Raw genomic sequence first — 23098 nt, forward strand, 5'->3', positions numbered from 1 at the left:
TGGCCATTTTCGTGAACCCACAGTCCAGGTCAACTCCTCCTGTGTCTGACCAGGAGTTGGGAGGTTTGGGGGAAACCTAGTTCCAGCCCAGGGCCCTGTGGAATGCAGCTGTCTAGAATGCCTCCTGGAATAGCTGTGCAACATCTACAACTCCCTGGGCTACTTCCCCATGGCCTCCTCCCAACATTTTCTTTATCCTCACCATAGGACCTTCCTCCTGGTGTCTGATCATGCTTGTACTCCTCAGTCTTCCAACAGTATGTGTTCTCACTCTCAGCTCCTAGTACCTCTTGCTCCCAGCTCCCCACACATCCGCCAGAAACTGAAGTGAGGTCCTTTTTAAACTCAGGTGCCTTGATTAGCCAGCCTTAATTGATTCTAGCAGCTTCCTGATTGGCTGCAGGTGTTCTAATCAGCTTGTCTGTCTTAATTGTTTCCAGAAAGTTTCTGATTGTTCTGGAACCTGCCCTGTTGCCTTACTCAGGGAAAAGGGACCTACTCAACCTGCAGCTAATATATCTGCCTTCTATCACTCTCCTGTAGCCATCTGGCCCGACCCTGTCACTTTATATGATCATAGCATCAGTCCACCTGTTAGTAGAACATACAAAGACCCTCATTATAGATGCAAATTGATACTTCACTTTAGCCATCTTTGCTGAAGCAGCAGCTAATTCTTTAATGTTGTTAATCATGTGTCTGCTCTAAATGTTAGACTATATTTAAGTAGAATTAATTCAGAAGTCCACTGGAACCTAATCCTGAGTCACAACACTAATCCAGATTTGCCTTATCTGCTCTCTAGGATCTATTTCTGGGCTGGGAAGTCAAGCTCTCACCACTTCACTTAAGATAACTGTATCTTGTGTTTTATTTATTGTGTTGTGGTGGAGTTTATAGCTGAATTGCACATTGCATTAAAAGAATGTTAAGGCTGCAAAGTCAAGCGCTCAAAAGATAGGAAATGCCAGAATTAAGAAGGTTGGCTGTGCTGCTTGAATTCAGCCTGTTATGCGTACACATTGATAGTCTTTAATTCCATTATCACATAGTACTGTTTCCACAGGAGACCACCCTTATTCAGTTCACAGAATGGATGGTGCTCAATGAATGACAATCTGATATTTCTTTTATCCTCATTGTTCAAATGTGGCTTGTGCCTTATTTATTGCACACTGTTCAAATCCTGCTATGAGGACAAAATTATTAATTTCCTCATAGGCTCTTCTATAGCACTCATCACTGTATTATGAGTGCTTCACAAAAACTGATGGATTTCTCTTCACAACACTCCTGTGAGGTGAGGAGGTAGTAGTATCCACACTTTACAGTTGTGGAACTAAGCACAGAGAGACAGTAAGGTCAAAAGTGTGCACTAATTTTGACTGCCCAATTTTAGATGCCTAGGACCTGATTTTCCAGAGTACTTAGCATTTTATGGCACTTTATATACTCAGAGCAGAGCCCCCACTGAACATAGTTGCCATTGTACATGCTTAGCACTTCAGCAGATTAGACCCCAAATGTCCAGAAAATGAGGAAACACAGTGGCCACCTGTGAAAGTTTTGTAGTATGTGACTGGTTGAGCATCACATAAGAACTCAATGGCAGAGGTAGGGATAGAATCCAGTTCTCAAGGGCAGCATTCAGCAGCCTTAACCATAAGACCATGCTTTTCTCTTCCTGCAAAAATCTGCCTCCTTCACTATATACCTTCCAATTTCTGCAACAAACGAGGCAGGGACCCTACAGATAAGAATTTCCTTCACTAAATGGCACTGGATCATCCATTGTTCCCCACTCTCCCGTCCCTTTCCCCAGCTCCTTGTGTGATCTCAATATTCCTCTTGCTTTTCCCTTTCTCATACTCGTTTCCACTCCCCCCACCATCAGCTCCTATTCAATTTTCTCCACTCTCCCAACTCTTTCTTCCAAATTTCTCTCTCTCTCTCTGCTGTTGCCAGCCCCTGTCTGGCTCCTGTCCTCTCTGCATTTGAATCAGTGTGGCCTTGTGAGTGTCAGGAGCAACAATTATAGGAAATGTCCTGCCACTGCAGCACTAGGCCAGAGTTTGCTCAGTGCAGATAAAACCTTTGGAGAAGTTAGCTGCCAAACTCTAACAAGGCTCTACTGAGCATGGGCAAACTAATTTGAGCGGGAGGTTTTCCATAGAAGCAGCAAAAGGTCATGCCTGCCAAATTCCAAGACCACCCCAAAGCATGAAGGTGCAAGAGCTTATCAATAAAATGATAAAAATATTTTTAACGTGGCCGAAGATGTATTTTTCCTTTACTTGCATTCTGGGAAACAGCTGAACTTTTTGCTGAAACTTTCAAAACAAAAAACTCAATGTCAGGCAGAGACCCAGTATAGAAAATGTTAACCCAACCAGTTTGGAAAAGGTGCATGAAACTGAAAACATCATCTTATAATAGAAAGCATCAGGCAGCCTTAACTATAGGCAGTGCCACTGGCTCCACCTATAATAATTGTACAGTGGATGTTGATTATACTTTTTAAAGAGACTGTGTATTTGATTGCTTCTATATTACTTATTTGATGTATCTTTAAATATTCTTAAACATGAAAAACATCTGGTTTGAATACACAACTTTCTTATACTGAATACTGTCTGTGAAGGAGAACTATTAAATAACGTAGAGAGGATAAGTTACCTGCTTATAGTTATGTGCGTTGTTCCACTGACGTGTCAACCAAAGCTTTTGTGGCTTTAAGTTTAAAAAAAAATATATATATATATATATATATATATATGGTGCCATTTCTACAAATCTGAACTTTCAAAGTACTGTTTGTGCTTGGGTGCAGAATGGCTCAGGATATTTGTAAAGGAATAAGTGCTGTTGATTCAAATCCAGCCCAGGTCAATAAAAACCAAATGTTGTTACTGTATGTTCAGCGAACTATGCAAAATAGGTTGGAGGTCTCAATCTAATTTGCAGTGGGATAGGTATCTAAATCACAGAACATCTCATACAATGGACACTACTTGACAATAATATTGGAGGTGTTGAGCACTGAGCACAGCCACCAAAAATTGGATGGACGTGGAAATTGAAGTACCCATCGGATTACTGAAGGGATAGTGTAGGGAAGCTGACATTATAGAAGATGTGTTTGGTGGATAGGTAGAGGGTATCAGTCTCCAAGAACGTTAACTTGCAGCTTTTCACAGATTTAATTCACATGTATAATTGTAAAGATGAGGAGAAAATATTGTACTTCCATGCCCTGAAGTGGAACCAAAGAACATGGATTTATGCAAGGATGCCATCTTCAGAGAGCATCAATTGCCTGAGAAATCCCTTTGCTTTAGGTGCATTCCACTAGTACTTTATTCTTCACATGGGTAGCTGTTATGTAGCACTTGTGCATACTATACTGAGTTTTCTAGACCAGAATCTGTTTTGTATTAAATTAGCTATCTATATTCATAAAAAGACATTTTATGGAAGAGTAATAGTACACATAAGGTTGTGATGTAACGTCATACATAAACATATTTGTTTGCCACACTTACAGGATAAAAATTAACAAATATGAGTAAATAATTAGTTCTCTAACTAAAGAGAGAACTTTTACTGTGTCATTTCACCACTTCACCTTTATAACATTTTTCCTTCAAAATGTAGTTCAATTCTTTATTTCAATCCAATGCTTAAACTATTATCCTTTTGCAGATACTTGAAAAGGCAGCCGAGATCGCAAAAAGCAGTGAGAATGCTGGTATGGCAGTAAGTATCCAACCTGAAAATAGCATCTTCAAGATTAGAAAATCCCAATATCCTATTTCTCTGCCACTTTATGCTTGTATTATTCTAATAGAAAATAAGTATATGTATTCAGGTAACATTAAAACCCTCCAGGTTTTTTGTTTTTTGTTTTTGTTTTTTAAATAACCACCCACTTTTGTGGGGCTTACCCTTTCCTTCAAATCAAGCATATACTTTCTGTATTGGACACTAGTCAGGCTACAGAGTGGACAAGGGATGCTGTGGCTGAATATATTTCATGGATTATACCTCATCCATGTCTGAAATTTGGTTTCATACAGCATACAAATTTAATTAATAGTTAGTTGTAGCAAGATAATCTGTCTGGTTGTCAGAAGCTTCCCAATAATGACCATTTTTGAGCTGGATTGATCTTTGACAACAATAAACTCCTTAATTTTTTGTATACCCGTGGAGATATTTGATGTTCTAAAGGAGGTGAACAGTTCTGGAACAGAGGTAGTACTTTTAATATGAAGTCTTTAACCTGAAATTGCTTTCTTAATACATACCCTAATGTTGAGGGGCAAAAATAAAATAAAAAAATACAGAAAACTACAACTCTGCTAGTCCTCCAGTCTGCTACTGGAAAGTACCTGTTCATAGAATCATAGAATATCAGGGTTGGAAGGGACCTCAGAAGGTCATCTAGTCTAACCTCCTGCTCAAAGCAGGACCAATCCCCAATTTTTGCACCAGATCCCAAGTGGCCCCCTCAAGGATTGAACTGACAACTCTGGGTTTAGCAGGCCAATGCTCAAACCACTGAGCTATCCCTCCCCCCTACTGAGCTATCCCTCCCCCCTAAAACATCATACAGTTCTCAGTAAGCAGAATACAGAAGTTAGTCAACAAGTACATCAAGTATAAATAACACTTAATAAAGCACTTTAAACATTATGCAGTGTTCAGAAACACTGAAAACTCATAACTTATTCTGTTACAAGCAACTGAATATGTAAATGAGATTCCCACTTACACAGCAGAATGTCAACTTGACATTATTTGTAATCAAGATCCTTTTATTTATAATCTTTTAGAAGCATGAAAACCTCTTTCTTGAATAAAGCTTTGTTACAAAATCACTTTATTTTCAAGACTTTCTTGTTTACTGTATATTTTGACATAAGAACAAAGCACATGCTTTTCTTAGTTCACTGAACAAACATTTCAATTACACCAGCTATTTTAAGTCTATTCTCTTAAACAGTTTGTTCTTAAATGATATTTTTGCTTGAAAATATTTACTTAAACACAGTGCAAAGCTCAGGCACTCATCCTTTATATTAAGAGCTAAATTTGAAAGCAGTAATGTATGTAGCATTTGAATTATTTTGTCAACTAGGAACTCTCTATGGAATGTTACTATGAAGTGAAACTATTTACGATACATAAACAATATTTGTCTTCAATTTGGCCTATAATTTTAACTGAACTTTTACAAGGAAGGAAAAAGGTTTTCATGCAAAAAGAATACCACTTGAAAAAAAAATCTGAATCCACTCTAATTTCACAAGATCCAAGGAAGTTTCCATACTAATTGCTTAAACAACTCAAGTTTTCAGGTTGCTTCAGAGCTTCATATAATACAAAATGAAAATAGATTATTAATGTATCTGCATAGAGTACATCTTTGTCTAGAAGCAGCAGCTTCTGTCACATTTAATTATGTGTCTCTGTGGCTTTCAAATGATGGTGGTCAGCTTCATTTCTTCCCTTGCAGTTTGTATAGTAAGGATGCATCCTCTGACCCACGTGTCTTTCAAATGAAGATACATTCTTAGTAAACCTAATTTTTAAAAGTAATGTTAATTTCCAAGTTCTAGTAATCAAAGTTATGTTAACTGTTAACCTTTTATAATAATTGACATGGGATAGTTAAGCACTGGAATAAGTTACGTAGGGAGGTTGTGGAATCCCTGTCATTAGAGGATTAGAACAGGTTAGAAAAACACCTCTCAGGGATACTATGTGTATACTTAATTCTGCCTCAGTGCTGAGGGATAGTGGATGACTTCTAAAGGTTCCTTCCCTCCCTACGTTTCTTTTGATTCTGCGTTAAAATGAGAATTGTGAGAATAAGACAAATCTGTATTAGAAAACATAATGTGTGTTAGTATTTACATACAAAACCAGTCTTTTTTTGTTATAGTTGGAAGTGCATCCTTAACATTTGATTTTAATTTGACTTTTACCCTGAATGCCATGGCACTATTTATCTGACAAATAAATGGGAAAAATATTTGCTGTCAAAACAAGAATTCCCCCATTTAAATGGGAAAACAGCAATATCGCCATCTAGTGTTGTTTATGCAGAAGTATAATTTTTTTTTCAAATACTTTTGTAAATTGAATTTAGAGTCTGCTGTTTAAATATTTTCTGCCATCACCATACATTTGAGGTCTGAAGTAAAAGCCTGATAATCCTCCCCCTGTGATCTAAGAAATGAATCCAATTCACTTAATACTACTGTTCTCCTAATGTAGCTTTATCATACACTGATTAGCTTGCTCTAATAGTCTGAGTCCTGTATAACATAAGTTTGGTGATTCTTGAACTTACTTTCCTAACTTTAATTTACCTAGGGTCGAGGTGGCAAGAAGTTCTATATTGAACTAAAAGAAATCATGGAAAGGGACCCCTTGACCCAACTCTGCGAAAATGAAATGGATCTTATTTGGACTTTGCGGTATGACTGTCGTGAAAATTTCCCACAATCACTGCCAAAACTGCTGCTGTCTATAAAATGGAACAAACTTGAAGATGTTGCTCAGGTAAGGCAAATGGCAAAGGCAATGTAAAAATATGGCAGGCAAATCATGAGCAAAATTTTTCTTGTACACAGAAACATTGAAGTGTTGTGCTAAACTTTGGTTTATAAAACTAGGCATTTAGGCTATTGATTTCAGTGGAGGTTGGGAGCCTAATGTGAGACAAATGGCAAAGGCAGTTTAAAATTATGGGATGGAGATAGCTGTAAACTGGGCCTTAACTCTTTTGCTTTCAAAGAACCTATGTCTCGAGCCAGATTTTAATACTAATTTAAAAGTTAAACATGAAAAACCAGTTCCCGAGCACTTTTTTTCCTCAAAAAACATCAGGCAGACTGTGTGCTTGAATCCCCTCTGAGTTGACAATGCTTTCAGATTACTTCTAAGGGGATGTTTCCATAATCCACCAACAATTGGAAAGGAGAGCGGTAGACAAGCCCAAGGATGCAAAAGAGAAATAAGATTGACACAGTTACATTGTTTTATTCCCCTCCACAGTTTCTTTAGTTCTCTCCATTTCCCAAATTTAGGCTGTGATCCTAAAAACACACATCTGGTCAACTTTGAGCATGTGCCTAAGCATTTCCAGGACCAGGGCCTTGATTAAAACTGCAAGTCCAAAAACTTAGATTCAGGTTGACTGTACTTTTTCAGATGGTAAAACCTTTAGAACTTTGTGAAAAACTGATTGTTCAAACCAGCTGATATATAGTTATTGAGGAGAACAATTCATTTTCAATTAAATATCTTGCTACAAAGTATAGTGTCACTCACTTCAGTGAGACTACTTGCTTGAATAAGCTCTTTCTAAAGCTGCAATAGAGATAATTAGGGGCTTCAGGTTTTGATGTTAATGTCAAACTAAGATTTGCCAAACACATTGTGTCATTCTCATTTTAGTTTCAATCTATCAGATATATAGGTATACGAGTCTGTTTTATTACTGTAAGTGGTATGTCTACATTTTTCGCGTCATCCCAAATAGAATCCTAGTCCTGTAATGCTTGTTGAAAATAGGTAGAAACGTGTGAATCTCCTCAGTTTGCATAGCAATGCACAATTGGATTCATGACTAAAAAACTATACTTTGCCAGTGTTTAGTATTAGTGGAGTATATAATTGCCCTGAATTCTGTTGCTATATCCTCGGAGTTATTGAGATGAACTGATACTTGTGGAATTCTGGTTTCTGAATGAAATGTTTATTTTTCTGAGGTGATTATAATGTGAGATCCTCTGTTTATGGAGCTATCTAGTAACAGAGGTCATTTAAATTTTTAAGTTGTGGAACAGTGTTTGTAACTTTGTATAGGAAAAGTATATGGATTTCATAGTCATAATGTTTCTGTATCTCAGACTGATTTGTGTAAATGTAGCAAAAATAATGGATTTCTGTATTTTCACTGGAATTTTGCCTAGACCTTCTGTGTACTCAAAAAGCTTACTATTGCAGTGGGCAGGGCAAAACTATACAGACCCAGACAGCTTTAACAGATCCAACACTCAGTGTAACAGAGAAACAGATACTTGCGGCAGTATGTTTGTTTGCTTTTATTTAAAATTTACTGTTACTGGAACCATGCATTGAATGGCACTTGTGATTTTAGAGACCATCACTCTAAGGTTGTATCTGTCATCTGTGGATATATTTGGCAGTATTATAGTAAGCTATCATACTAACCTACCATACTAATAATTTGAAAGAGAAACTATTTACTTTTAAAATGTTTGAGCTAAAAATCAACTATTTTTTATTGAGGATAATGATCACAGTATAAACATGTGTTCCAATTAGTATCTGAATCTAATCTGCTACTCCTCCACTTACTAAGTATAAAACTTTAAACCTTTTTTAGGAGACTGGGAAACCCATTCATTCACTGTGTGGAAACACTCTCACCCCCAACACCATCACCACCAACAACTTTTGTCAACTTTACTCATCATGTGGCTCTTTTGATTGGACAGTCCAGTTAAAAACTTAATGTTACCCCAGGGTCTAGGTAGCAAAGAGCCTAAGGAGAACTTATGCACTATTCTGAAAGATCTGTTTTCTTCCATTATATCCTTCTTTCCAATATGCCTTAAGTTACTCTTGGAGCTATTAAAGTAATTTGATTTTCACCCTCTAAACTTGCAGTTGAATGGCTTACAGCAATGAACTCCAAATTAGTCATATGCATCACCCACTGATTCTTCACCCACTTGCATTCTTTTGTACACATGAATTCTCTCACATTGTTTATTCATTCCAATATGGTCTTGCACATCTACTGTTCACTTAAGCTTTTGACTTGTTTTTACTTAAACAGGTATAAAAATGAGAATGTAGGGAAGGGGCTTTGGGGTATGCTCACCACAAGTCAATGCCTAAACAATTATAGGAAATGAATTGACAGGTCCACATTACTTAAAATATTTTTTTTATTTGGAAATAAAGATTAGAGAAAAATAGATTAAATGACATTATGGCACTTCATTTTAAAAATATTTTAAAATAAAATGCCTAAGATAATATAGATAACCTTGTGTATTTTAGCCATTTATCATGTATCTTAATGTGCACTTTCTGGAAGGAATGTGGTATTTCTCTTTGCTAATGTAGAGAAGGGGATGATTTGATGATTGAGTAATGTATTTTGGCAGCCTTAGTAAGCTATATTTGTGAGGAACACAAAATTCTTCTTCGAGTGCTTGCTCCTGTCCATTCCACTGTAGGTATGCGTGTGCTCACGTGCACAGTTGTTGGAGATTTAGCCTTAGCAGTATCCGTAGGTCCAGCTGTGGTGCCCCCTTGAGTGCTGCGCTTATGCATTGGTATATCAGGCGCCGCCAGCCCTACGCCCTCTCAGTTCCTTCTTATCTCCTGTGATGGTTAGTTGGAGTGCCTTTCCTTGCATAGCAAGGGCTAGCGGTTTTGTCTCTTCTGACTTTGAGCCTTAGGGCCTTGTAAATAGTGGTTTATAGTAGTTAGTGTTAAGTAGTTAAGTGTAGTTAGGAGTCAGAAGTTAACAGTCCCAGAGAGGACTTCGCCCTAGGTGGGGCATGCCCTGGTCTCCAGGGTTTAAGCCCCTGTGTGGACTGTAACAGGCCTATGCCTGTAAGTGACCCCCACAGCAGCTGCCTCAAGTGCGTGGGGGAATCACATGTGAAGGACAAGTGTCGTATTTATAAAAAATTTTGACCCAGTATTCGGAAGGAGCGGGATATTCGTTTGTGGGTTCTCCTCATGGAGGCTGCTTTGTGTACGGCTTCTGAGCCATCCCACCAAGACTCGCCTAGTACCTTGTCCTCGGTGCACAGCACACCCCCTTGCACCGGGCTCCGCCCCGTACCACTCCCCATTGTCGGTGCCCAGAAAGAAAACTAAGAACCACAGCTCCCTGGCACTGGGCAAGAAAGGCCACGGGGCATCAGGCAAAGGACCCAGTTTGGGCATCTTTGCCACACCGGAGCTATGTGGATGTGCTTCCCTGGTCGGAGCCATTAGCCCCTGAAAGGATCAACCACTGACCACTGAATAGTAGGGGACCCAAACTTCTAATGGCATCAACACCTTCCCAAGCTCCCCCGGCGCTGAGAGAGCATAGGCCTCTGCTTGAACCGCCGGCACCACACGTGCTGCAGGAAGCAGCAAAGGCTCCCTCCAGGGCAAGCCAGCCGCTAAGACCCCTCAGGGGGCTGTGGAGCACCACCAATCTTCCAAAACAAGGCAGTGCTCTCCATCTCTGTGACACAGATTTCTGGCGTCGCAGCCCAGATCCTCTGGGGCTCACCCTCAGTCACTGGCACCATGATCATGGTCCCCACCATCTCAACACGGATTGCCTGGGGGAGGCACTAGTCTCCATTCCATTGGCACCGTTTGCCCTCCTGCTGGTTGTCCTCCTGGCACAGATCTCAGTCGCATGCCCCATGGGAGCACTCCCTGTCGCGATTCCAGTTCCCCCAGCTCTGACAGTGGTCCCCTCGATACTGGCATCAATCCTCCCACTCCAAACACCTGTCTCCAGCAGTGACAGTCAGCAGGCAGACAAAGGCATCGATGGCCCCACCGTGGTCACCAGAAGGGGTTTCTTCTGGCACGGAAAGGCAGTTCAGCCCTCCGCCAAGACTCCACCGGCATGAATGGGCACCTGAGGCGTCGTCAATGTCTACGGCACCACCTGAGCAGCATGACCAGTGCAGTGGCCTTACTGGAGTGCGTGGGACATGCCAGCAATGACGATGCCCCTTTTACACCACTTATCTGGCACTGCCTCGGAGCAACAGCTGGCGGCACTGGGCTCCGTGCATGAGACCTGCTCAGAGGTCGGGCTAGAGGAGACAGTGACCCGAAGCCTACCCCGGGCGGTACAGTCGTTCTCATCTCTGGACGAGGCGGTCATGGGACCCTTGAGGGCCAGCCCACCAGACAATTTTTAAGGAACACCAGGCCCTGCTTCAACGGGTGGTCGAGAACTTGGGCCGAGAGGTGGAGGGGATGGCCGAGCAGGCAGACACCTTGTTCAATGTCCTCTCAACCTCTGCCCCGGCACGTGTTGCACTATTGGGTTGTGTTCCCGCTGCTTCCTAATCCCAAAAGCAAAAGGACACCTACATCGCCACATATAACACTGACAAGACCTACTGTCTCACTACCACATGGATATATGCCTTAGAAAAAGGTGTTTTCAGACGGCAGATTAATTTTTAAAAGTGCCTATATTTTAATTTAATAAAAGCAAAACAGTATTCTGATAATATGATCACTTCTTTTCAGAGACTTTTATAGATCTATTTCCTCAATTATTCGAATATGTGCTCTAGTGTTTCTTGTACTAACAGATCTTTATTCATTTATACTTGGTCAGGGCTAGATCTACCATAAGGGATAAAAATAGCAAGGGCAGTAAAACATCACTACTTCTACTAATCACTCATAGGTGACACTGAGCTAGAAGTGGGTCAACTTTTGCTATTTTAATAAATATTTCATATTTTCAAATTATAGAAATACATGTCCCTTAACCAGTTTGAGAAATAATGCTTCTGTTTGCAGGCATATAGCAGTTTAGATCAATACTGCAGCTGTAGCATGAATTAGGGAAGGAGGATAGTCTTGTGATTAAGGCAACTGGAATCAACTCCCAGTTATGTCACAGGCTTCTTATGTGACTTTGGGCCAGTTGCTTAATCTGTCTGTTCCTCAGCTTTGCATCTCTAAAATGGGGATCTACATTCCCTTTCTCTCCCCCTTTGTTAGTCTTGTATATTTATGCTGTTATTTGTGGAGCAGTGCAGTTTTTTCCTGTGTATATATACAGTGCCTAGCACAATGGGGTCCCGATTTGGGACCTCTAAACATAACGATGAAGCTTATAAAGATGAAATGTATATTTTTAACAAAAGTAGCCCTCAGGAAAATTGTGCACCTTACTGGATGACTAATTTCAACTAATGTCCTCTCAGCCTCTACCCCGGCACGTGTTGCACTATCAGTGCATGACGGGGTCCTGAAAATTGCCAAGACCCTCTGGCAAACCCCATCATCCATCCCTCCCACCTCCAAAAGGGCCGAAAAGAAGTATTTCATCCCGGCCAAAGGGTTCAAGTACCTTTATATCCACCTGCCTCCGTGCTCACAGCCAACGAAAAGGACTAGTAGGGGCACACTAGTTCAGCTCCCAGAAATAAAGAGGCCAAAAGACTGGACCTTTTGGGGGAGAAAAATTTATTCAACAGTGATAGAGACAGGAGCTTTAGTTGTGGCCACTTTTCCTCCTCCTGCTCACCCACGCAGCCCAACCCAGTGAAGCATTCCGGGGGCCAGAAGCCCTCATTTTGAAGGTGCGCTTGAGAGCAGCATCCCAGTCAATTCCCCAGATGCACTTTGTTCTTTCCTCGACCACCTTAATCCCTACTGTTCAGCCTAGTCACGGGTTACCTCGGACCGCAGGGTACTGGACATAGTATTTCGGGGCTCTTGCAATTTTCAGCCATGTTCCCCTCCCCCCGGTCCCTTCTAACGGGCACCTCATCGTCCAAGAGGTCGAAAACCTCCCACACCTGGGGGTGTTGAGGAAGTCCCTCAGGACATGAAGGGAAAAGGGTTCTGTTCCCGCTGCTTCCTAATCCCAAAAGCAAAAGGCCACCTACATCGCCACAACAAGTCTCTCAGAAAGTTGAAGTTTCTCATGATCTCCCTGGCCTCCATCTCCTCCCTGGATCCGGGAGACTGGTATACTGCCCTCAACTTGAAAGACGCTTATTTCCGTATTCCAGTGTCACAGACATTTCCTCTGTTTCTTAGTGGGTGGACACCATTTTCAATTCACGGCTCTGCCCTTTGGCCTTTCATCGGCCCTGAGGTTGTTCACAGAATGTGTGGCACCAGTAGCTGCTTACCTGAGGTGTTGAGGGATCCAGGTCTTCCTGTATCTCAACGACTGGCTTATCAAAGGCAGGTCTTGGGTGTAAGTGCAGAGGAGCCACAATCTGGTATGTTCCACCTACCGCAACCTGGGCCTGTTAACAAATAAGAAAAAATCCACCTTAACGCCTGTCCAGCAAATAGAGTTCATTGGGGCAATTCTCGACTCCATGCGAGCCAGAGCCTTCCTTCTGGAAGTGTGTTTTCAGGCCATGTCAGACCTAAAGAACCACCCCCTCACCACAGCTCACACCTGCCTGCTGCTGTTGGGCCATATGGCCAAGTGTACGTACGTGGTCAGCCATGCTCATCTCCATCTCTGGCTTCTGTAACCGTGGCTGGCATTGGTCTATGTCTGCAACAGGCACCACCTAGACCAGGTAGTCCGGGTGCCAGACCACATCAGGTCGTCCCTGGATTGGTGGTTGGACCTCGGGTTGGTGTTGGAGGGAGTCCTCTTTGTCATTCCATCCCTGTCACTGACCCTGGTCTCCGAAGCTCTGAACCTGGTCTGGGGAACCCACCGGCTGAGCGGAGCACCTAGGGCCACTAGTTGCGGGACGATCTGGCCCTCCACATCAAAATCAGGGAGCTCAGAGCGGTTCACCTGGCTTGCCAGGCTTTCTTGCCCCACCTCAAGGGCAAGGTGGTGCAGTTCCTGATGGACAATACCGCCATGATGTGTATTACACGAAGACAGGTCTTTGGCCCTTTGTCAAGAAGCTCTCCGCCTTTTGGGATTTTTATGTGCTACATGCCATTCATCTGATAGCCGTGCACCTGCCTGGAACCAGGACTGTCTTGGTGGATCACCTCAGCAGGACTTGCTCATCTCTCCATGAGTTGTTTCTCCATCCAGAGGCGGTCAGCATAATTTTCCAGAGGTGGGGGACTCCCCAGGTGGACCTGTTTGTGTCCGGGCAGAACAGGTGTTCTGTTTAATGCAGGGGATGGACACGGTTTCCCTGTCAGACATCTTTCTCATTCCTTGGTCAGGGCCACTGATGTATGCCTTTCCACCAGTGCCGATGATTCATAGGGTCCTTGTGAAGATCAAGCAAGACAGGCAAGCAAGAATTATCCTAATAGCCCCTATGTGGCCTTGCCAGCACTGGTTCGGAATGTTGTTGAGCCTTTCAGTAGCTGCCCCGCTGGCCAGATCTGCTGTCCCAGAACGCAGACTTTTGCACCTGAACCTGGCGGCGCTGCACTTGACAGCTTGGCTACCGCATGACTAAGCGCAGACAACAGGCATGCTCAGCCCATGTTCATCAGGTCTTGCTGGGTAGCACAAACCCTCCACCAGAGTGACTTACCTGGCCAAATGGAAAAAGTTCACATGCTGGGCCTTGGAATGGTGTATCTGGGCAGAGCAGGCCCTGCTGCAGGAGATCCTGGATAATCTGCTGCACCTCAAATTCCAAGGTTTGTTCCTGTCATCGATCAAGGTCTACCTGGCCGCTATCTCGGCTTTCCATCCTCTGTTCCATGGCAGGTCAATTTTCACTCACGACATGATGGCACGGTTTTTGAAAGGTCTGGAGTGTCTGCCTGCACATCTGGGATCCTACCCCCCGGACCTGAATCTCATGCTGTCAAGGCTCATGGGGCCTCCCTTTGAGCCTCTGGCTTCCTGCCTTCTCCTGGAAGGTTTTGTTCCTGGTCGCAACAATGTCAGCCCGCAGAGTATCCAAGATCAGGGTGCTCACTTCAGAGCTGGCCTATACAGTCTTCTATAAGGATACGGTCCAGCTGCGACCGCACCCAGCGTTTCTGCCCAACGTAGTTTCCAGTTTCCTACTGGCAAGAACGTATACTTACCCGTCTTCTTGCCAAAGCTTCATGCGTCAGATGAGGGGCGCAGGCTACACACCCTAGATGTCAGGAGGGCACTGACCTTCTACTTAGATAGAATAAAGCCGTTCCATAAGTCAACACAGTTGTTTGTTGAGGTGGCAGACAGAATGAAAGGCCACCCAGTGTCTGCTCGGAGGATTTCGTCCTGGATCACGGCCTGCATCTGCTGCTGCTATGAGCTGGCAAAGGTGTCTCCGCCGGTGATCCTGACGGCATGCTCGACTAGGGCACAAGCGTTGTCAGCTACCAATCCAAGAGATCTGTATGGTTGCTACCTGGTCGTCTGTCCATGCATTCACATCTCATTATGCACTTACCCAGCAAGCTCGAGATGACGCCGGCTTTGGCAGAGCAGTGCTGCAAGACCCTGAACTCTGAGCCCACCTCCATTGATACTGCTTGTGAGTCACCTAGAATGGAATCGACATGAGCAAACACTTGAAGAAAAAACGGTTACCTACGTTTCGTAACTGTTCTTTGAGATGTGTAATTCATATCCATATTACCCCATATTACCCGCACTCCTACTCCTCTGTCAGAGTTGCCGGCAAGAAGGAGCTGAGAAAGCGTAGGGTTGGTGGCACCTGATGTACTGACACATGAGTGCGGCACTTAAGGGGGTGATACCCTACAGATACCGCTAAGTCAAAAATCTCCGACGACTGCATATGTGGGTGTACACACACCTAGAATGGAATGGGTGTGAGCAACATATCTCAAAGAACAGCAGTTACTAAAGGTAGGTAACTTTTTTCTATTCTAAAATGTTTAAGATGTTTTTTCCTGCAGGCACACATCCACATGAATAGTTCCATTGAATTCAATGGGAGTTCTCATGTGCCTAAAGTTACTCACTGAGCAAGTGAAGCAGGGGCATACTTCACTGCGAAATATGTATATTTTTTATTGCTCTGTTACATATTTATATTAAGAATAAGAAATAAAGAGCAGATTCTGTCCCCCATGCCTCTCTTAAATCAGGCTTGGCTCAGTGGAGTCCCCTGGAGTGGGAGGAAGAAATCCTCCAGGCCATACTCTGTGGCTGCAATAGCATCCACAGCACTTGAACCACACATCCATGAAGAGGAATGGCTCTGAAATCCACAGAGCTTTGTGTCTACTAGTATTTCTCTCACTCTCATGCCTTCCTTTTATGCTGGGTCAGTGATAAAGAGCTGAGCTTCTTGGCATTCAGAAGTCAAGGGCTCCCTTGCATGTAGTCCCAGAATCCTGCCACCCTATGCCCAACGCAGCAGAATCATATTGATCTGCGTTGGATAGGGCCTTCTAGTGGTAGAAAGGTGGGAGAGTTAGCCCCGTGGCAGTGACTAAATGAGTTTTAAAAATTATAAATCACATTTGGCCCATAAAGAAATATTGTGTGGCGTTCATGAATGTTTATTACCTGTTTGTACATACCTTCTACGCTGCCTCAGACATGTAGCGGGGACCTTGTGCTGAATGGAAAAATAGAAAAATAATTATTAAACCTCTTTTTTCAGGATAATATAACTTCATTTTGGATTAAAAATGAAACAGTTGTTTGAACAGGACCCTTACTCGATTAGGTTGTAATAGATCCCATACAGGGGAACTATGCAAGGTCTCAGGCACCACATAAGATATTCATTAAAGGTTTGTCACACTTATGTGGTATATACAGGACCTTGTGTGGTCCCTCTGCATTCGTATCAGTTTCACTCAAACTGCATACACCATGTATTTTAAGAAGGTTTCTTTATCTAAAGAATATTTTGTGCACATAAGACTTCCAGAGCTATACACAGTAAATATATTAGTACAAAATAAAGATAGGAAAAATTGTAGGTTACAGATACTAGCAAGGTGGATAGATAAGCCACTTACCCTCTCTTTGTGAAGCACATTTTAAAAAAATACTGAAGCATTTTGGATGAACATCTGAATTTCCAATTTTTTGATTGATATTAAAAGGACATGGTCAAATTATTTAGTTTCCTGAATTGAGTTTTGGAAAATAATTCAAATAATAAAGCATGAGTAATGCATCCCAAAATGTATTTAGCTTATTTAATTGCACAGTTGTAGTTTAGTAGTATTGATTATAATAATTCATGTCTTAATAAATATACTGTAGTATATTTTACAAAAGTAATAAAGTATTACTTATGATTCCTCATTACAGGCCTATATTATTAAACCAGTTTAGAGGGGAGAGACTGCCACTTTTGTATGAATTATGAATTCCAAAAATTTGAGGTACGGTAGAACCTCTAAAGTTGTATCTTATAGTAGTTAATGTTTTCCAATGTTAAAATAAATAAATATTATGGCCAAGGACCATCACAACAGCATCAACTAATTCCCTCTGTGTAAAATACAGTAATTTCTTGGCGTTAGAGGTTTGAATAATGTCTTTTACTGGCAACAGACATTGCACTGAGTCTGACATGTGGTGCAAAAAAACAGCTGTTGTCACTAAATGTGATCAAAACTACTTTTCTGGGTGTTTTTAAATTTTGCTGTTTGCAGTCAGAATCTAGTCTCAAGAAATAGTGTAATATTTTTAACAGCAGACCATCTTACTGTCATGAATTATTTTAGATGTTCTGAAAATAGCAAATAAAATACTATAGACTAACAGAAACTCTCAGAAAATAATGTAATTTAATTTACTGACTATTTCTTTTACATACTACATTCTTGTAACTGTGACAGCAGAACAATTATCCAGAATTAATTTGTCTTAAGTAATAGCCCTTATTGTTGCTGAAGTGCCTCGTCAATATCAAGGGCTCTTACCTTGGCCCAGCAGCAGGATGGGAGAACTTGGTTAAGTGTGGGATTCGTAGAGAATGTGTGCAGAAAGCAGATGCGATTAAACAGATCATCCAAGTTAACCCATCCACTCTCAGTAGGATGACAGGTTTCAGAGTAGCAGCCAGGTTAGTCTCTATCCGCAAAAAGAAAAGGAGTACTTGTGGCACCTTAGAGACTAACAAATTTATTTAAGCATAAGCTTTCGTGAGCTACAGTTCACTTCATCGGATGCATGCAGTGGAAATACAGTGGGGAGATTTTATATACACAGAGAACATGAAGCAATGGGTGTTACCATACACACTGTAATGAGAGGGATCAGGTACGGTGAGCTATTACCAGCAGGAGAGGGAGGAAAAAAACCAAAACCTTTTGTAGTGATAATCAAGGTGGGCCATTTCCAGCAGTTGACAAGAACGTGTGAGGAACAGTGGGGGGGGCGGGGAAATAAACATGGGGAAATAGTTTTACTTTGTGTAATGACACATCCACTCCCAGTCTTTATTCAAGCCTAATGTCACCCTCTGGGAGGAGAGAAAGAAAAGACAACTCAATTGGGTATTTTGAAACATGAAATTTTAAATAAAAATATTGAGTTTTTAATTCAACTGTTTTACTTAATGTGGTAAAGCAGTCTCACTTGGAAAGAATTTGGGATGCATGTGTTCATTACCTAGTGAAAAGCAAGAGTTTCAAACCTATATAAAGACCAATTGGATTTCAGGTGTCATTCAATCCTTTTTTGTATCTCTTCTAGAACCTTAGCAGCACTGAGAGTTAAGAATCCTCACTTCTTGATGTCATGCTGCTGGTATTGTCTTCATGTATGTGAGATTCTAAGGCATGTCTACAATTCAGCAGGGAGATATGATTCCCAGCAAGGGGTAGACAGACTCTCACTGGCTCGAGTTGAGCTATTGTGCCTGTATGGATGTTGCGGAATGGCCGTTGGCTCAGGTTAGCTGCCCAAGTCCAAGCCCGCCCAACCCCTGGGTCTGAGCTTGGGCTGGTAGCATGAGCCACTGGCAGTTCTACAACTTCCACACAGCTATTTTTAGTGTGCTACCCCAAGCTGAGCTAGCGTGAGTCTGTCTACCCGCACTAGGAATCACACCTCCCAGCTGCAGTGTGAATATAGCCTTTCTGTCACAGGAATGAGTGCTTAATCTCGTTTACTTTTTATGCACTGATTTGTTTTGTTTTGTGTTTTTTAACATGGTTGATATTGAAAAGAGCACATTTTAAATAAAAATACAGTATTTTAGATCTAAGGATTATTAAATGTTTGGAAAACTTCCAAATAAACTTCCCCGTTGTCCTAATTGTTCTCCAGATGTGCTTTTAAAAAATAAATTTAAGAAAGGAAAAATTATCCAGATGTGACTAGTACGTCTGATGTACTTTGACCTTCACATTTTCATCAGCAGATGCTCACCTGGGACATTGAGCTAGTTGGCCTACACTTCCCTCCTAATGCAGATTCAGAGGAAGAAAGTAAACAAGAGCAGGCTGTACTTTTGGAATTTTCTTGGCTCTTTCACAAGTCATCTCTAGCTCTTGCTTCCTCTAAGGTCACATCAGTTAACATTTCCTGCTTTAATAACCATTGTCTTTAATTTTAACAATTTAATGCAGTCATAGTCTAAGTTGTAGGAAATTTAAAATATTAATTATTACTTAAGCTCAGATTTGCGTAGTATAGGGCTGTAATTTTCAAACTTAGTTGCTTAAAATTGAGCACCTAAAACCATATTTGTACATTTTAATAAGTGTCCTGATTTTCAGAGGTACCATTGAGATCAACATTCAGCCATGACGTATCGGCATCTAGGATTTTTATCTGCCTCAACATGTAGGTCCCTGTGCTTTTGATGGTTCAGCGCCTGCATTGGTGCTCTGGCATATTTGTTTTGGTGTTTAAGCGTCGAGGAGCCTGTGCTGTCAATGCTTCAGTACCTGTTTGTTGGTGCTCATCACCTGCTTTGGTGCATCAGCATCAGTATATTTGTAGAGTTCCAGCACAAGTGGTTGTGGTTCTTCAGTTCCTATGTCATGGTGCTCCCTGACAGAGGGAAACAGTATGACTTGATATTCTCATCTCTGGGCTGAATGTCTGGTACATCAGGTAGTTTAAATATACATTTCTGTGGTGAAGCAGTATTTATATTCCAGATAAACTTTGTACTATCTTTCAATCTTTCTGAAGCCTACAAATATCAATTCTTCTCATCAGTCTGTGTTACTGAAAATAACCTCACTGACTGAAACATTGATTTTTTTCTCAGGGATTGTAACATGGGCATTTGAGCTAATTTTTTTTTTTAATTGATTCTGCATCCCTGGCAACCCTGTCAATGAGATTGCACAGGATATAAATCAGCATGGAGTGTGGCCCCTTAAATTTTCAATGATGGCCTTGGATAGTAATTAACATTACAAAATACGTGCACAGTTGGCATATTTGAGTGAAGCCATTCAGCTCTGATCTGACATGCTGTGGAAAGTGGAAATATCACTTTGTGGATAAAAGCATTCACTAATCAGAGCAAGAACATGTAAATTATTTTCATCATTCAGCTTTTACTGAATAAGTGGTCTTATGAAATATTTGTATTATCCTACTAACAGGAAGGGTTTTTAGTATAGATGCTGCTTACCACTAAAGAAAATTTTTTTAAAAAAATGTAGCGTTTATATCCCATTTACATTCCCGCTGGGTTGCTGATTTAACACTACCTACTTTAGACAAGACCTACTGTCTCACTACCACATGGATATATGCCTTAGAAAAAGGTGTTTTCAGACGGCAGATTAATTTTTAAAAGTGCCTATATTTTAATTTAATAAAAGCAAAACAGTATTCTGATAATATGATCACTTCTTTTCAGAGACTTTTATAGATCTATTTCCTCAATTATTCGAATATGTGCTCTAGTGTTTCTTGTACTAACAGATCTTTATTCATTTATACTTGGTCAGGGCTAGATCTACCATAAGGGATAAAAATAGCAAGGGCAGTAAAACATCACTACTTCTACTAATCACTCATAGGTGACACTGAGCTAGAAGTGGGTCAACTTTTGCTATTTTAATAAATATTTCATATTTTCAAATTATAGAAATACATGTCCCTTAACCAGTTTGAGAAATAATGCTTCTGTTTGCAGGCATATAGCAGTTTAGATCAATACTGCAGCTGTAGCATGAATTAGGGAAGGAGGATAGTCTTGTGATTAAGGCAACTGGAATCAACTCCCAGTTATGTCACAGGCTTCTTATGTGACTTTGGGCCAGTTGCTTAATCTGTCTGTTCCTCAGCTTTGCATCTCTAAAATGGGGATCTACATTCCCTTTCTCTCCCCCTTTGTTAGTCTTGTATATTTATGCTGTTATTTGTGGAGCAGTGCAGTTTTTTTCCTGTGTATATATACAGTGCCTAGCACAATGGGGTCCCGATTTGGGACCTCTAAACATAACGATGAAGCTTATAAAGATGAAATGTATATTTTTAACAAAAGTAGCCCTCAGGAAAATTGTGCACCTTACTGGATGACTAATTTCAACTTGTAGGGTCAGATCCCAGAGTACAGCTAAAATGTACAGAACCGAAGTAAAGGGGTGCTGTTCTGAGTTGGGTTAAAGCTTTCATTTATACTGCCCTGATCTTTGTGGTGGTGTGCCTATTTTTTCTTTCCTGTGGTCTGTTAGACTGAAGGCTGCTCTGATCGTTTTCGGGGGGTGAAAATCTAACCCAGGATCTGCATAGCAAAAGGGATCCAGACCATGCCCCCTTTTCATTAACCATGTTCTGTAGCTTTAGCTCTATGGGCTATAGCTTCCTTTTCCCACTATGCTGGTAGCAGGGATTGTGTATGGAATTTGAGTACCCAGGTCATCTGCACACCGTTATAGGATCATCCTTCACTGTGGTGTTCTTCCCTGGGTCACTTATGCTCGCAGCCAAAGTGACATTAATACAGAGCAGTCACATTACATCCAAAGATGTGCTGCATAATTTGAATGGGCAAAAATGTATAATATGAAAAGCTTTTTTGTCTGTTCCCCTAAAAAAAAATAAAATAAAAAAAATCGTTAAAAAAACCAAAATTTTTTGTGAAAATTTTTTTCATCAAAATTTTCATGTTTTCAAGAAATTTTCCACAAAACTTTACACTTTTTTTACTGAAATCATTTAGAACATTTATCTTATTTTTAGTTATCTGAATTTTTGTTTGCTAAAACCACTGTTTACTTACTGAAAACCAGGTTTTCAGAAAACAAAACTCCACCAAAAGAACCCCAGAAGGACAGCTGAAAAATGGGAAAATTTTCACAAAATTGTTTTTCTAGTTTTACAACCAGCTAGCCCCATAATCATCTTCTCCTTTTGTTAACATTACTATTCCAAATAATTACCATCAGGAAAATCTGCCCATCTAATTTCTCAACTATATATTGAACAGGTGACTGACTATAGATATTCTTGTTTTTAAAACAGCTTCAGGCTCTTCTTCAAATATGGTCAAAACTGCCTCCTAGAGAAGCATTAGAGTTGCTGGATTTCAATTATCCGGACCAGTATGTGAGAGAATATGCAGTGGGCTGTTTAAAGCAAATGAGGTAAGTTATGGAAATTGTTCAGCTGTAAAAGTATCATTGGGGGGAAATTGCATTCTACTTTTTTTACAAGGAAAAAAAGGACTCAGAATCAAAAATGGTCTAAGAACACATTCTTTCCCACACAAGGATCCCCAAGTAAAACCATACATACAAACAGTTAAACTCTTTTAGAATGGCCCAGTTATAGTCTAGTCTGGCAGCCCATTAACACCTCAGTATACTGCCATGGTGGGAACAAAGTTTATGTCCTTCCTTTCCAAGAAGAGGCTGGCAGTGTCCTAATCCCACAGAAAGGGAATGTCTTTCCTCCCCACTTAGGGCATCTACACTTACTGGGGATCAGTGCTGCAGTGATCGATGCAACGGGGGTCGATTTAGCAGGTTTAGTGAAGACCACAGATCAGCTAAATCGACCACAGATCACTCTCCCATCGACTCCGATACTCCACCAGAATGAGAAGAGTAAGGGAAGTCAACGGGAGAGCATCTCCTGTCAATGCAGCTTGGTGTAGACACCGCAGTAAGTCGACCTAAGCTATATTGACTCCAGCTATGTTATTCACGTAGTGTAGACAAGGCCTTAGTCAGTGGGAGAATCACTATAATGTGGGGCCTTTGATGATAAGGAGAAGTACATGGAGAGTGAAATACTGTGAGGATCACAAACCAGCTACTCTGTGCCTGAAAATAGTGGCCCAGTTACTCTCTGTACCATTTAATAAAAAGCTAAGATTTGATAGTTTTTCATTTCAGTTTCTTCGCAGAGGTAGGTTTCAGAGTAGCAGCCGTGTTAGTCTGTATCCACAAAAAGAAAGCGAGGACTTGTGGCACCTTAAAGACTAAC

General features: G+C 41.2%; 1 protein-coding gene across 3 annotated transcripts in view; it reads left to right on the top strand.

Annotated features, from left to right (window-relative positions):
• Positions 1-23098, top strand: part of PIK3CB (phosphatidylinositol-4,5-bisphosphate 3-kinase catalytic subunit beta) — a 190957-nt gene that overhangs the window by 128730 nt on the left and 39129 nt on the right. For all 3 annotated transcript variants that reach the window (XM_074963971.1, XM_074963970.1, XM_074963972.1), the window contains 3 exons: positions 3703-3756; positions 6382-6570; positions 22133-22254. In XM_074963971.1, the coding sequence (XP_074820072.1) occupies positions 3703-3756; positions 6382-6570; positions 22133-22254 (365 nt within the window). The remainder of the gene's footprint in view (positions 1-3702; positions 3757-6381; positions 6571-22132; positions 22255-23098) is intronic.

This window comes from Natator depressus, chromosome 9 (genome assembly GCF_965152275.1).
Source record: "Natator depressus isolate rNatDep1 chromosome 9, rNatDep2.hap1, whole genome shotgun sequence".
NCBI lineage: Eukaryota > Metazoa > Chordata > Testudines > Cheloniidae > Natator > Natator depressus.